At 43.7% G+C, this 16,470-nt stretch overlaps 2 protein-coding genes across 3 annotated transcripts in view; one reads left to right on the top strand and one right to left on the bottom strand.

Moving 5' to 3' along the window:
* Nucleotides 1-6,040, top strand: part of LOC137344534 (prickle-like protein 1) — an 87,758-nt gene extending 81,718 nt beyond the window's left edge. For both annotated transcript variants that reach the window (XM_068007580.1, XM_068007579.1), the window contains one exon: nucleotides 3,656-6,040. In XM_068007580.1, coding sequence (XP_067863681.1) covers nucleotides 3,656-4,485 — 830 coding nt within the window. In that variant the 3' untranslated portion in view covers nucleotides 4,486-6,040. The remainder of the gene's footprint in view (nucleotides 1-3,655) is intronic.
* Nucleotides 6,041-7,182: 1,142 nt separating this feature from the next.
* The window catches only part of LOC137344533 (hepatoma-derived growth factor-related protein 2-like), a 62,892-nt gene continuing 53,604 nt past the window's right edge, over nucleotides 7,183-16,470 (bottom strand). Inside the window, exons 13-15 of the mRNA XM_068007578.1 lie at nucleotides 12,686-12,793; nucleotides 10,597-10,728; nucleotides 7,183-8,148 (exon numbers count right to left, since the gene is read on the bottom strand). Coding sequence (XP_067863679.1) covers nucleotides 7,957-8,148; nucleotides 10,597-10,728; nucleotides 12,686-12,793 — 432 coding nt within the window. The 3' untranslated portion in view covers nucleotides 7,183-7,956. The remainder of the gene's footprint in view (nucleotides 8,149-10,596; nucleotides 10,729-12,685; nucleotides 12,794-16,470) is intronic.

Here is a 16,470-nt window from a genome sequence, read left to right as displayed (position 1 = left end):
ATCCCCAGTCTGTGCTATGTTAGCTGACCGGAGCTAGGACACTGGTAGAGGTGCTATAATTTTCCACAGCAGCCCTGGGCTTAGGAGGGAAACTCAGCCCTGGTTCCTCCTGATCGTTATCTGGTGATCACCAAGTACAGATAGCTTTAGGCCTGGTTGTGATGCTGCCATACTTCAGCCATTGCCTTCCATTGCTTCATACTTTGAGGCTAATGAATGAGGATTAAACATAGTGGCCCCACAATTCCCCAGGGCCTGAGGCATACTGGGGAGGGGGTAAATTGAGCGCGAGGCCCAGGGTAGGTGGAAAAAGTGGGCGGGACCCAGAAGCACCAGATTTCCGCCCAGAAGTGTCGCCGCAATGATTGTCCTTTGGAGCCTAGGGTGGGCAGAGCTTCCGTCCACCCCAAATATGACCCCTGATGTCACAAGGAGGTGTGGCTGGCAGGACAGCTTCCCCTGCCCGGTTTCCTGTGGTTTCTACCTCCTTTATGCCCGCAATCTGTACACCCAGGAAGAACCTGGCATCTAGATTGATAGAGATGGAAGTGATGCCCACCTGGGTCCTGGCCGGTTACACCTTTGAAAAATGCAAGAATATTCAGGGGACCAATTGGCACCTTTTTTAAAAAAAAACTTTTGACCCTGGCTACTTCAACGGGGTCAGGAGCAGAGGTTAGCAGCAGAGCAAGATTCCCACTCTGATGCACAGTGATGCTGACGATTTTCGGGGCCAATATGTTATTGCTTAATCCTCATCAACATATTTTCCACATACACTCCAGTCTAAGCTATCCAACTATGGGAGATGTCCAACAGGCAGAACTTGTGCCTGAACCCAGCTGACTTTCTAGCCCCAGAATTATTTGCATGCTGGAGGTGGGCCAAATTGGAGCCAGAAACTTACTACAGTAAGCCTTGGGGGCCTACGCAGGGGGAGGAGATGACAGCCAATTTTTCTGTCCAAATTTTTGAGGCTGGGGCTTGTGCATGACTTTACCCTAAAAGCAATTACACATGTCCCTCTTTGCCACAATGCTATATCTTTCTTCATTCTTTATACCCATTCTAATCCACATTGATATATATTTCATATTTTCATGACATAAATTTTTTCTCTCTAAACCCTATTAAATAGATAATTATGAATGGTTTATGATCAGTAACTTGATCTATCCTCACCTATTGCTCAAACCTGGTATCTGATTAATGATTTAAGTACATCTCGTCCGAGACCGTATCAGCTCCCCTTGGAAGGAAAGGCTCTCATTTAACACTATCAGGTGCAACCATTGCTCACTGAGTTCATTAATCCACCTTTAATTTGATCAAACCTCAATTTTGAAGAGTAACATATCAATGAAAGAGCAGAATAATGATGATATGATGAAGGATGAGGAGAAATGGCACTAGTCATCTCAAGCACAGCAATTCGTAAATTGCAAACCAGAATAGACCACCTCCCCTTTTGTGGACCCAAAGTATATTAGCTCCTCGCTTCTAAAAGACAAGATGACAAATAATATAAGATCACAGTGATGTGAAAAACCATCTTCTGATAAAGCCCATGAGGATGTGTGGCAATTACTGTCATAAGGAGCTATTTTACATAATATTATTAATGATTGACTTTGGAACCAAAGTCTAGAAATTACTGTTTCAGATGAGATGTTAAACCGAGGCCCCATCTGCCCTCTCATGTGGACATAATAGATCCATGGCACTATTTGAAGAAGAGCAGGGGGAGTTCTCATGATGTCCTGGCCAATATTTATGCCCCAACCAAAATCACTAGAACAGATTTGCTGGGAATTTCCTCAGAGGTTCTCCCAATCGGCCACCATAACTTAGGTGTAAGATTGGTGGAAATCCCGTTCAAACAGTTTATCCGGGGATTCCGTCAATCTTCCACCAAAGTTATGGGAGCCGATTGGGAGAAACTCCAAGGAAATTTCTGATGATTATCTGGTTATTGATCTCATTGCTGTTTGTGGGACCTTGCTGTGCACAAATTGGCTGCCGCGTTGCCCTACATTACAACGGTAATTACACATCAAAAAGTACTTCATTGGCCGCGAAGGGCGCTATATAAATGCAACTTCTTTCTTACAGTATACCCATTCCTAAAATTGCCATTACACCACTGCTTAATTTCAGTAACAAATGACAAATCGCTCACATAAAGACTTTTGTCACATGACAACTACTATGGCACTAAACACACTAACAGCCATTTTTCTTAAAACTGTTAGGGTATCCAAATTTTTTCCATATTGTCGACAAATCCAACATCAAGCTAATTCACAAGTGCAGTGGAATATGGTTATACTGAACACCGTTTGTAGCGATCAGATGCTTATAATGATCAAAATTTGCTTTCCGAAAGCACACCTCATCTGATACCATGCCATGGCCTTTGTTTATAGTGATTGTGTGACAGTTCCCTACTGTTGAAAGACGATTGTCTCAGTTGTACTATTGTTAATCTTGCATTATCTAACATATGAATTAGTAATGACATTGCTAATGAGCTCCTAATTGTCCTTAACTGGTTAACTGGAAATGGATCCTAATGACTCAAAGTTGCTTTTATATTGTTCTTTTCATTTGGACTCAGAGAAACTGGCACCAGGGAGCCAGCGCCCAGCATTTATGCTGTTAGTGTACTTCCACTTTCCGTAGCCTGCCTTTACCTGGGTCTAAGGCTCTGACATGGGGCCACAGAAAACTCCTCGATGCTGAACTCCTGAAATCTGAATTAAAACATAAAAGCAGCTAATGTCTGCACTGCTGCTTGGTGCTGACCAGCACTGTAAACAGCTCCACTCTGAATCGGTCAAGAGCAATGAGTGGAACAAAAGAAGAAAAACAACAACATTCTAAGCAGCCCCTGGCAAAGGAGAGGCTGAGCAACTATTCAGTCAGCCGTTTGAAGTGCCACTGAGTGCTCCTCAAACAATGGAGTACAAATCGTGAATCATGGGATCAGCTGTACATATTGGGGCTAGCCAGCTTCCGGGCTACTGACCAGTCATTGTGATCATTTGGGCTCCTGGCCAAATCAATCTATAACTGCAACAGGATTCCACTGTGTCTGGATGTTAGCTTCAGTTCAGAGTCCATATATACAGTAGTTAAGTTTTCAGATTTTTTTTTGGAGCTAGCTTTCTTTTTCTTTTGAAACCATTAACACCGCTTTATTCAAGATGCAAATAGTAAGTAAATACAGCAATGTCACCCCAGACAGTGAGTTTTTAACATTAATGAGGAGTTTAGCTAAAGTCAGTGCAGAGTTAGCAATAAAGTACTGATGGCAGCATCAAAGGTGCAGCAAAACTGGTTACAACTTGCAAAAAGATTGTATACGCTAGGATTCCTATTTTAAAACAGTTTCCTTATTTCTTACTATAGATCCCTGTCCCCATTCCCTTACCCTGTTCCAAGGCTGTCAGCATCACTGATCTGTAACTGCACAGTGACAGCCCAAATTTACTTACTTTCCATCTATGCCTCTCCCTCAACTTCAGAATGGTCAAATGGTGCACCAATGCATTGTCTCTCCCTCGATGATGTGTAGGCTGAAATGGAAGGGTATTTAATATATAAAGTTATTAAGTTTTTGTACAATCTAATAAAGTTTCATTTCTTCCCCAAGGGGCTTCAAATGAAGACAAATACAAGCTGCAAAAACCATTAAGACCTTCCGGCCAAGAATACAACCACGAAGCAGAAAAGGGATTTGAAGTACAGAGCAACTTGAAGTCCTTTTCACATTTAAGAAGCACCGAGTCCCTCCATTCCTTGAACTCCAAGCAACCAGAGGGGATGTCACAACAATCAAGATGGAAGCCAGAGTCCGTCTCTCCAGTGAGGACTGCGGCCCAAATTAGACCCCAGCAAATCACGTTTTCTGACACCACAGTTTCAAAACCAAAGGAACGAACCAGGTGTCATCAGACACCAATGAGTGAGCAAACTCGAAGGAAAGTGTACAGGCATAAAGGTAACTACCGGAACCATCGCCATCAGTCCAGAAGAGTTCAGAGATCCTGTTCTGATGAGGCTCTCCACACGATCACTGAGCGATCTTTGGAGAACACTAATAACACGACTTTCTTGGAACATTATAACCAGTTAATACAGACAACCATATGTCAGAAACCCCAAGCAAAGCTGCCACATCGACAACAAGCCTTTTATAGGGCAGGGGACAGTGGTCTTCAGAATACCACTTTGAATAACTTTCTCGGCCTGTACTGTGAAGACGATGATGGCTGCTGCTCCACATGTTCCTCCTCTTCCTCAGACTCAGAGGAAGAGGGCTATTTTCTAGGACAACCAATCCCACAACCAAAAACAAGCAATGGCTGCCACTTCAGTAGAGAGCCTCGTCAACCTAATGTCGCACCTGACGTCGTGCTGGCGCAAAGAGGTAAATCACAGAGAAAGAAAGCGCACAAGAACAAGAATTGTACCATTTCCTAGGCAGCCTAACATAATCCAACTCACAGTTAGGCTGTGTATTTAAATCTGTACTGAACATATGTGAAAATATTCTAAAATGGAAGATAGATTTGAAGAGATGGTTTCTCCCGATGGCTCTGAGTTTTTATTTTGATGACAATTCTTTTCCCTCCTTGCTCAGGTGTGGTTCCATTGCTGGGCTATGTTTCCGTTGCCAACAGTTGCCCTCTGGTACCTTGTTCAAACGATTGGTGTCCAAGTGTGAGTCTGGACAATGACTTTTGAGACTATTCAGTCACAATGGGGACATGACACCAGATTATCCACACATGCAAACTTTCCAACATTAGTCATAGTGTACAGGAATGAGAACCCTGGCTGATTTACCCTACCCTCGCCAAATAAGGTCAACCGTAGTGGTCCTACTGCCATCCCAGCTGAGGTTTGCTAAATCATCACAGCCCAGGAATTGAATCTGGGACCTTCCGGCCTGTATGCTGACCTCACCAACTGAGCCATTGGTTCTTAAGTCACATTAACAAGAAGTGTTTTCTTTGATTTAACTATACAACCATTTTCAATCAACTGTACAAGTTACCAATGCTTTCTCCATTTACATAAACACCATTAAAATCAGTCACGGTCACATTCCTTATTGCTATGTAATCACCCTTGCTAAAATTTTTTGGTTATTTGTAGTGTCCTTAGCAATCCCAACAACTCGCCAGCATTCCGTGTCAAGGTGAAGTACCAGAGGGCTACTGGTCCCCAAGGAGCTGACACTCTTAACATGGCTGACTACCTTTAGGAGAGTAAAAAAATGGAAGGCCAATACCCAAATGATACAAAAGCAAAATACTGCAGATGCTGGAAATAAAAGCAGAAAATGCTGCAGTATCTGTGGAGGGAGAAACAGAGTTAACGTTTCAGGTCGATGAAAGGTCATCAATCTGAAATGTTAACTCTGTTGCTCTCGCCACAGATGCTGCTTGACTTGCTGGGTGTTTCCAGCAGTTTCTGTTTCTATTTTACCCAAATGATGCACTTCTTCCAGTAAACTGACATTCCTGAAACTGCAACTTTCAAAACCCATAAAGCTTTTAGTCTAAGAGCTCAATTGCAAAATGGACATTAAGACTTATCCCTTTGATGACATCACTGAAAGAATGGGTACAGTCTCCACAGGATCCAAGCCACATGAACTCACACCAGATGCAACAGATTTCAGGCCAAGACCTCAACAGGCTAATAAACTATCCATTACAGGAGCAGTAACTACCTAAAGTTACTATGACTGAAACCTCTGTAAATACAAATACCATACTTTACAGATTTACTTATAAAAATCATTTTATATATACGTGTTCTAAATAACACATTACCGTGCATATTTAATACTGGTATAATTACTGTGGATGTTATTTATGCTTATTAGGTGCATGTGTAAACTGAATAGAATCTGTGCTTTAATATTTGAAATGTCAATAAATTGCTTATTTACAGAAGGAAACGTAAGGATTTGTTGTGAACTGATGTAAGAATGACACAATAAAATGGTCAAAGGATTGCTCTAAAAGAGAGGGCTGGTTGTTTGGGCTCTTTGTGGATTTCAAGTTACTTTTCTTCCTCTTCCCCCAAAATCTCCACGTATGTAAGTTCCAGGGGCAAAAGTTCCTTGGAGATGTGCATGAATCTGGGAGGGAGAGAATGTCACCTGCACAAGATACTAGGGCAGTTGTGGAACCAAACATCGAATGAGGCTTCAGGGGTGGGAGTATAAAGAGAAAAGGGCAAAAATTGATTGGGGGGGGTATACAGAGGGTAGAAAGACAAAATAACGGGACAATGGAGATCCAAATGGTTTGAGACAACACACCCATTATAAACCACTGCACAAAGTTAAACCGTAAATCAGTATATGTGGGGGTGGTGAATTTTCAGTCTCATTGTGGTGCCAAAGCTGTGCATTTTTGGACCAGTTGAGAACAATTACAGTCTCCACAGTTTTGGAACCCAGTTATTATTGTGCAAAGGATTTTTTGAAGAAAATATTCCGTGGTTGGAGTCGGAAACACATCCATTCGCAATTGATGAATAATGAACCATAAACTGAGGGAGGGCCAAACAGATGGCCTGTGGTTCACTGGAACAAAGGCAAGGGAAAAGGGCGGGGGGGGGGGGGGGGGGGAGAACGCAGACAGGGGTAACAAACTCAAAAACCATCTTACAATTATAGTTCAATAATTATCTAACAGGCATGACATTTTCAAAAACATAGCTTTATTCTTTATAACAATGGCAGGTGATGAATTTTTTTTTAAAAATTATTTTATATCAAACTACACACCAGAGGATGCGAATATAGAGCAAAAATCAAAAAGACACATAGAAAAATTTCTTGAACTTTTGTCTCCACTCGCCCAACTGCCCCAGGCATTCTGGCTGGTTGCTTGGACCCTAATTGTGGGCCTGTACCCTCTGCAGGCCCCTGTTAACAGTTCTGCAGAGTGCTTCAGTTTTCCATTACTTGCTGTAACAAATGTAAGGAATCTTACAACACCAGGTTATAGTCCAACTGTTCTATTTGAAAATCACAAGCTTTCGGAGGCTTTCTCCTTCGTCAGGTGAGTGTGGGATTCCCATACTCACCTGACGAAGGAGAAAGCCTCCGAAAGCTTGTGATTTTCAAATAAAACAGTTGGACTATAACCTGGTGTTGTAAGATTCCTTACATTTGTCAACCCCAGTCCATCACCGGCATCTCCACATCATTGCTGTAACAAAACACACATTAGCTTCACAAACATTTTTTTTTAAAGTGAAAAAACGAAGAGTCTTTCCTAAAAAGAAACACAACTCAGGGTGTCACCCATTACAATAAAATGTCTATTTTTTATTATACATTAAATGATAGCTGAGGAGATCTAGCTCCTGTCTTTTTTATGGTCTGCCAGTCAACTTTCCGATAGTCCAGTTAAATGGCTGTATTTAAAATGTACAAAATATATCTGAACCATATGGAGCAGGAAGCTCCCATGTTTGATCCCTGGTCAGTACAGTTACATCTCAGCTGGGGCTGCAGTAAGTGTGCTACAATTGGCCTTTGCATCCCTGCGTTAGGGACAGAAAGAAAAATATTTGCAGCTGCAGCTCTGGGCTTCCATTTGCTGGAAACGTGCGCTGACATTGGGCGAGGGCAGGATCGGGCTTAGCTAGGATGCTCTCTACAGTGGAATAGCCTGCCAATGCTCACTGTTAAGGCTAACACATACGTAATGGCTATTTGGGGGTGGGGGGGGGGGGGGGGGGGAGGGAAGAAAGTGAGGTACCAGAGGGTGACTGGCACTGTCAAACTGTACAGCCAATACCTTTAGGACGGAAGGGAAGAGAACTTGGCAGAGAAAATTGCCAAAAGAAATACAAACAAATTTAAAATGTACCCATGCCAAAATTTGGATGTAATCGCTCAGTTACGAGTCTTTTCAGTAATACTCAGTTTGGTTTCTTCACTGCATTTACAGCATCGTATTTTGCAATACTTTTCTTCAGATCTTCAAGACAGCGCTCGCCGATCTGATGCAGGCTTTTCCTCAGAGCTGACTGTACCTGTTTCTCTATGGTCGGTTCTTGGTTGACCAATTGCTTTGCTACCATGGCAAAGATCTCACAGTCCAATCTGTAGGTCTACAGCATAAAAATTGAAAATCAAGTGTTAGGCACAAATACCAGAACTGTATTGGGCCTGTTGGTTAATGCTGGTTAAGTGGTTATTTACAAAGCACAATGCTCAAGAAAGCCCTAATCTGTGCCAGGTTCGCTGATCGCAGCAGGGGCAGCAATAGGAGGGGTACAACTGACCACATAAAACCCTGGGTGAGGGAAGGGAAAATCGACCCCGCGCTCCTGACAGTGACACCAGTGGAAGTGCATATGTATGGATGCTAACAGCAAATTCCAATTTTGTTAGAATTTTCAGCAAGTAGCAAAAATTGCATCCAGACTCATTTCTTAGTGCCCATCATTCAGATGACGTTCACACATACAAGTACAGTACGGTGCAACTTGATGCACCTTCCCAACTGAAGATTATTATATTAGAGGGTGGAATATTGCAATCAAACCTCATCATTACAAATACATGGAGACCATACTAGTTGGCAGTAAAGGTTTGAGGCCATTTACTGACGCACATCCAGCAGCAGCTCAAGCTCCATCATAGCCAGCAAAGCTCAATAAGAGATACGTAGTAACAAGGCTTGATTACATCATAACATAATAACTGAAGTTTTTTTTTATTTGCTCATGGGATGTGGGCGTCGCTGGCGAGGCCGGCATTTATTGCCCATCCCTAATTGCCCTTGAGAAGGTAGTGGTGAGCCGCCTTCTTGAACCACTGCAGTCCATGTGGTGAAATTCCTGGTATAACAACTCTCCCGCCCAAAAAAATTACTCATCCTTTCAAACCAACCCTAGTGTAAGAGAATTAAGCTACGAGGAAAGACTGGAGAAACTTGGGCCCTTTAACCTGGAAAGGAGGCAATTGCAAAAGAACTGTGTAGAGGTCGACATGATAGTACACGGTACAGAAAGTGTCAATCTGGAATGCTACTTCAACTTAAACGGGGAGAAAGGGACAAGGATTCAAACGGGAAAAAGACAAACTTAGGACTAATGCCATGAAATTACTCTTCACAACAACAACTTGCATTCAGATAGCGCCATTAATGTAGTAAAACGTCCCAAGACACTTTACAGGAACGTTTATCAAACATAATTCAGCACCGAGCCACATAAGGAGATATTAGGACAGGTGACCAAAAGCTTGGTCAAAGAGGTAGATCTTAAGGAGCGTCATAAAGGAGGAGAGGGGTAGAGAGGAGGAAAGGTTTAGGGAACGAATTCCAGAGCTTAGGGCCTATGCAGCTGAAGGCACGGTGGAGCAAGAATTGGAGGAGCACAGAGATCTCGGAGGGTTGTAGGGCTGGAGGAGGTTACAGAGATAGGGAGGGGTGAGGCCATGGAGGGATTTGAAAACAAGGATGAGAATTTTTAAGAAGTCGCTCCTGGACCGGGAGCCAGTGTAGGTCAGCGAGCACAGGAGTGATGGGAGAACGGGCCTTGGGGTGCGAGTTAGGATATAGGCAGCAGAGTTTTGGACGAGCTCAAGTTTACGGAGGGTGGAAGATGGAGGGGCAGGCCAAGAGAGCTTTGAAATAGTCGAGTCTAGAGGTAACAAAGGCATGGACGAGGGTTTCAGCAGCAGATGAGCTGAGGCAGGGGCAGGGATGGGCAATGTTATGAAGGCGGAAGTAGGCGGTCACACAGAGAACTTCTGTTTAGGGTAGCATAGTGAGACCTTGGAGTGATTTAAGACAACTGGACGCTGCGATGGAAGGACACGACGTTTTCAAGATGGATGAGCCCTCCTCAGTAATTCTGTGGGTTGGGTGAAGGCGATGACAGTGGAGGTCCGCACGGTACAATGCAAGGATCGATCAAATGGCTTTTTCCCATTCCATGTTTTAAGTTCTTGTACAGCTAGGTGGGAAATATCACAGCAATGCTACAAGCCGGTTTTTATAATTTATATTTTTGAGAGAAATATTTGTACTGGAGAGGTGTTCCTACATTGAGCCCTCTCAGATCAGGCACTGCACAAGTTAGACGTAAAATTAATTTGCCTCTACTCCATCCCACCAATGTGTCACAACCGTAACCTGAGAAGAGCATCCCCTGCTACACCCTGTGAAACTTCCATTTCAGACAGCAGCCATCTACACGAGTCGACCAGTTTGTGGGTTGTTTCATTCTGTGGACCTGTGCTCAGCAGGAACCAGTTTGAAACTGCTCAAAGAGTTCTTACCACCATGAGGAAGAAGAGTCTTTCATCTGGACTGGACACAAACCCAGCTCTGAGGTGAAGACAGTGAGGTCAGCGGGCTTTTTGACTATGGAGGCATTGCAGCCAAACCTTACCCGATGTCCACACACACCTAACATTATTCATTTATTCATCCTGGCTGGGTGTCTTCATTGGCAAAATGATATTTCCATGGTTCCAAGAGCATATCACATTTCCAGATGGCATTTCATTATTAAAGGGGGTTAAACACAATAGAAAATTATTTGTACCTTCATCAGTTTGTCCCTTTTTGCCAGAATTAATGCAGAACGAGGGTCTTTAAGTGTCTCTTTCTTTGGTCTGTCCTTTATGGAAGTGGTATTTAATCTAGAGGGCTCCCTTGCAAGAATATCCTTGCCAGCCTGCGAATTAAACATATTACATTTTGCTACTCCATACTCTTATAATGCACAATAATGGCAAATAATCAGCTAGACCGATCTTTTAATATGAAGCTTTGATGTAACAGATGGAGAATCAGTGGAGGAAACTGCACTGTGGTGATCAATATTAAATCAACATGATGTCAACTGGCCATCAGAACATCTACTCTTGCTCCCAGCAACAAGCACAGAGAGGGCTAGAGAGAGCGAAAGAGAGAAACAGAAAGAGTAAAAGTGAGAGCAAAAGCGAGCGAGTAGGAAAAGAAACAGTCAGAGAGAGGGGCAGGGAAGGGGAGAAAGAGAGGGGCAGGGAAGGGGAGAAAGAGAAACAGAGGGGAGAAAGAGATAGTGAGAAAGAAAGGAGATCACACAGATGGGAGCATGAGGCAGTGCTAATCTGTTTCTACTGCCAACAATCAGGAGTGTCTGAAGACAGTACCTGTGCAATATGTTCAGCACCGTGCACAGTCCCTGTGGTCCACTGCTCTCCCTTGGCATCCTAAGGTGTGGATCATTTTATTCACATCTGAAGAATGAAACACTGCTGGGAATTCAAGCCCAAGATGCATCGGCAATACAGACCCAGACCTGGCCAATAATTTCTACACAATCTGGTGATTCAATTGTGTGCCAGGTGTATCCAAAGATAAAAAGGTCTGAGCCAACTAAGAGCATGAGAGCAAATTCAGCGAGGCTTCCGGAGTGCAGCCTTGGTGAACAGGAGCATGAATCAGAGATCAAGCTATAACACTTTAGCCCCAATTCTGCGACCTGCGCTCCCTGGCTGACGTTGCCCGAGTTACAAATTGTTACTGTTTACCCTCAAGGGATAACCCTCAGCAATGCTCTACGCTTATATTAAGCCAAGCCTGAAAACTTGGTAAGCACAAGTACCATTTTAAATTTGCATGGTCAGTTGAATCCCACTTCCCATATTATTCACTTTTTGTATGGAACGGCCTATTTAACAAAAGGTAATGCTGCTTTTGCTAATGTGTTTGCAATAAAGAGCCCTCCCTGCCTATTAAGTAACTGAGGATATTCAGTCTAAAGGAATGCATAAAGAGCTCTCCTGATGCCTCAGTTGGTAAACCTAGTTTGCAATTGAGCCATGCGGATAGAAAGGTTTCAGATTAGATTGCCAGTCCACGCGCTGTGGGCTGATCCCAGCCACAGTGGCAGTTGGACAGTACACTTGACACCTCAGTACCACAGTAGAGAAGAAGAAAAATTAAGTAGGGTTCCCCCTTCTATAACCCTATCCAGTAACCCTGCCGGAAAAGGCACGCGAGATCAGATAATAGGATTAGGCCCAGCTGTAGTGCATCCTACAGTCAAATAACCTGATAATGTTGGCTCACACTTGGAGAGGGCACCCAGTCCACGTGGAACCACACCTAATAGGAAGGGGAGGGGTGGAGGGAGGAGTGAGGGGAGGGGTGGAGGGAGGAGTGAGGGGAGGGGTGGAGGTAGGAGTGAGGGGAGGGGTGGAGGGAGGAGTGAGGGGAGGGGTGAGGGGAGGGGTGGAGGGAGGAGTGAGGGGAGGGGTGGAGGGAGGAGTGAGTGCCTGTGGAACCACACCTAACAGGAATCTATAGCTTAGGAGGGGGAGGGAGTGAGGGGGGAGGGAGGGAGTGAGGGGGGAGGGAGGGAGTGAGGGGGGAGGGAGGGAGTGAGGGGGGAGGGAGGGAGTGAGGGGGGAGGGAGGGAGTGAGGGGGGAGGGAGGGAGTGAGGGGGTGGGAGGGAGTGAGGGGGGAGGGAGGGAGTGAGGGGGGAGGGAGGGAGTGAGGGGGAGGCGAAACAAGACCAGGTAAGAAAACTGAAGAAAAAATACCTTTCTAAAAAGGCCATGTCCATATTCTAGTTTACATGCTATACATTTCCAATAAACTACAATTAATTTACAGAACTCAGGATCCGTTCTGGATTACCTACCGTACTAACTTTGCAGTCAGTTGATGGGGCACCGTGAGATTTAAGGTCTCTACTAGGGCAGTGACTGGCTTCTTTGGTGTTTCCACTGTTCCTATGAGAATATTTCTTCTGGGAGGGGAAAAAGGAGACAGCAAATCAGATCCACTACCCAGACACAGTTCACAAAGGGTGAGTTTCCCACCCGATCTTCACCCCTCTTCATTTGAAGGTAGTGACTCATTCCAGGCTTGGCTCCAAAGTAGCTGGTAGCCTCGTTGCACCTCTCCCAATTGGCCATACTTCATGTGTGATCCTGGACAACGTGATGGTATGCTATTTAACCACAGGATGCATCACATCAAAGTCTGATCCTATTCTTATATGATGTTAACAGGTGGCACTTTCCAGCAGGGATCACTGCATAGCAATCGGGCGCAAAGGACATGCTTGATGTTTCCCCCTCGCTAGCTCAGGGACACCGAGACCAACTACGGCATCCCCCACCTCTAAACTCATGGTTGAGATCAGCTAACTGAGCATGGATCAGAAGAAAGAGAAATTGCATTTATATAGCGCTTTTCATGGCTTCAGGGCATCCCAAAGTGCTTTACAGCCAATGATGTACTTTTTGTAGTGTAGTGACTGTTGTAATGTAGGAAATACAGCAGCCAATTTGCGCACAGCAAGGTCCCACAAACAGCGATGTGATAATGACCAGATAATCTGTTTTTTTTAATGATGTTGGTACAGTGATAAATATTTACCAGGACACAGGGGAACAGCTCCCCTGCTCTTCTGTGACATAGTGCCATAGGATCTTTTACGTCCACTTGGCGGGGCCTTGGTTTAACCCCTCATCCAAAAGACGGTACCTCCGACAGTGCAGCACTCCCTCAGTACTGCACCGTAGTGCCAGCCTAGATTGTGTGCTCAAGTCTCTGGAGCGGAGCTCGAACCCACAACCTTCCGACTCAGAGGAGAGAATGCTACCAACTGAGCCATGGCTGACACCTATCCGATCTAAACTGGGACATTCCTGGGCCCCATGGCTCAGTAGCATATCATTGGATGCATTTACCCATCAGGCCATCGCGAGAACTACTGGGCCTTTATATTTAATGAAGTAAATAGTGAAATAACCTGAACTTTAGAAGACGGCTTTGAAAATATATTAAATCTTCACCTCTAAAGATTGTAAAATCTACTAACAATAGACCACAAATTGGAAACTGGCCTCGTAAAGTGAAAATTGAGTTCAAACAATTAAAGGTTTCTCAGATTCATTCTCTGAATTCATTCTCTGACCCCTCATTATTTATTAGCTCTCCCAGTGGTTAAATAAATCCTTCCTTGAAATGGTAGAATTGTAGATTATATAAAATCAATAACTGTAAAAGGACACGTATTCCATTAGTTTTTGCAATTAATGTCATTGCTCCAATGTGATAATTCACTTTACTAAAATATATAGAATAATGGATACTCTGGAGGGAATGTCAAAGGTGCAAAACAATGGAGGGAAAGCTGGTCATAAACCAGGACACTGCAACTTGAGTGGTTTATGAACATCAGGAGAAAGCATGGATTGAATTACAACCATTCAACTCCCTTTACAACACATTTTGTAACATATGCAGCACTGACGGACTTTGAAATGAAAAACAGATGCATTAACACAATGTACCAACCATTCCACTGAGAAGACCAAGTGCTGGGAGGCGACTCTCCAGGACAAGCAGAAAGAAAGACTTGCATTTATACAGCACCTTTCATGGCCTCAGGATGTCCCAAAGCGCTTTACAGTCAATTAGTTACTTTTGAAGTGTCGTTGTTGTTGTTGTAATATGGAAAACGCAGCAGCTAATTTGTGCACAGCAAGGTCTCACAAACAGCAATGAAATAAATGATCATATCATGTTTTTTTTAAGGTGTTGGTTGAGGGATAAATATTGGCCAGGACAGCGGAGAGAACTCCCTTGCTCTTCTGCAAATAATACCGTGGGATCTTTGGGTCCATTTGAAAGGGCAGACAGAGCCTCGATTTAACGTCTCATCGGAATGACGGCACCTCCGACAGTGCAGCACTCCCTCAGTACTGCACTGGAGTGTCAGCCTAGATTATGTGCTCAAGTCTCTGGAATGGGGCTTGAACCCACGACCTTCTGACTCAGAGGTGAGAGTGCAACCAACTGAGCCAAGGAAGATAAACAGAAGCACTACCACAATGAGGTTCAAAATGAACGACAGGTGACTGATATCGAACCAAAAAATAAAAAGTACTGTTCACAAAGGATACTTTTTAGGTAGCATTGATTTTTTTTTAAGAAGATTATTGAATTTATCTACAATCTCACAATTAATCTGCTATCTACTTTGAAAAGGAAGGAAGATAGGGAGAGGGAGAGAACACAGTTGAAAAATTAGACAGAAAATATTGAAAATGCATAACTGGTCAATCGGCATCTAAAGAGAAGGAAACAAAAAAATTGCATTTTTTCTTTTAGTGCCAGGAGGGCCTTTTAAATGATCCATTCTGTCTTCAGATCCCTCATCACAGGATCTATCACATCAAGTGTCCTATTTCCATTTATTATAAATATCACCCTTTACAAAGCGCCAAGACCGAGGGGCGGGAGATAGAACCGGGGAGCAAAACAATTAGGTAGGGAATAAAAAGGGGAGGAGCATAAGTTTTTTTTTCTGGTCACCCTATTATAGAAAGGATATTATTAAACTAGAAAGAGTGCAGAAAAGATTTACTAGGATGCTACCGGGACTTGATGGTTCGACTTATAGGGAGAGGTTGGATAGACTGAGACTTTTTTCCCTGGAGAGTAGGAGGTTAAGGGGTGATCTTATAGAAGTCTATAAAATAATGAGGGGCATAGATAAGGTAGATAGTCAAAATCTTTTCCCAAAGGTAGGGGAGTCTATAACGAGGGGGCATAGATTTACGGTGAAAGGGGAGAGATACAAAAGGGTCCAGAGGGGCAATTTTTTCACTCAAAGGGTGGTGGGTGTCTGGAACGAGCTGCCAGAGGCAGTAGTAGAGGCGGGTACAATTTTGTCTTTTAAAAAGCATTTGGACAGCTACATGGGTAAGATGGGTATAGAGGGATATGGGCCAAGTGCAGGCAACTGGGACTAGCTTAGTGGTATAAACTGGGCGACATGGACATGTTGGGCCGAAGGGCCTGTTTCCATGTTGTAAACTTCTATGATTCTATAACATTCTAGTTGCTCTAAATGTGCCTGAGGAGAGAGAGGGGAGAATGGCAGCTGAGGCCTAGAGATAGGATATAAACAGTTATACAAAACTCTGGTTAGACCCCATTTAGAGTATTGCATTCAGTTCTAGGCACCGCACCTCAGGAAGGATATATTGGCCGTGGAGAAGGTGCAGCGCAGATTCACCAGAATGATACCGGCGCTAAAAGGGTTAAATTATGAGGCAAGGTTGCATAGACTAGGCTTGTATTTCCTTGAGTATACAAGATTAAGGGGTAATGTAATTGCAGTGTTTAAGATGATTAAGGAGTTGATGGGGTAGATAGAAAGTATTTCCTCTGGTGGGAGAGTCCAGAACAAGGGGACGTACCCCTAAAATTAGAGGTAGGCCGTTCAGTGGTGATGTCAGGAAGCATTTCTTCACACAAAGGGTAGTGGAAATCTGTTCAGACTAGGTCAATTGAAAATTTCAAAACTGAGATTGATAGATTTTTGTTAAGCGAAAGGTATTAGGGTTATGGAACCAAGGTGGGTAGATGGAGTTAAGATACAGATCAGCCATGATCTAATTGAATAGC

The sequence above is a fragment of the Heptranchias perlo genome, chromosome 27 (genome assembly GCF_035084215.1).
Source record: "Heptranchias perlo isolate sHepPer1 chromosome 27, sHepPer1.hap1, whole genome shotgun sequence".
Taxonomy (NCBI): Eukaryota; Metazoa; Chordata; class Chondrichthyes; order Hexanchiformes; family Hexanchidae; genus Heptranchias; species Heptranchias perlo.
This window is presented reverse-complemented; position numbering and strand designations above follow the sequence as displayed.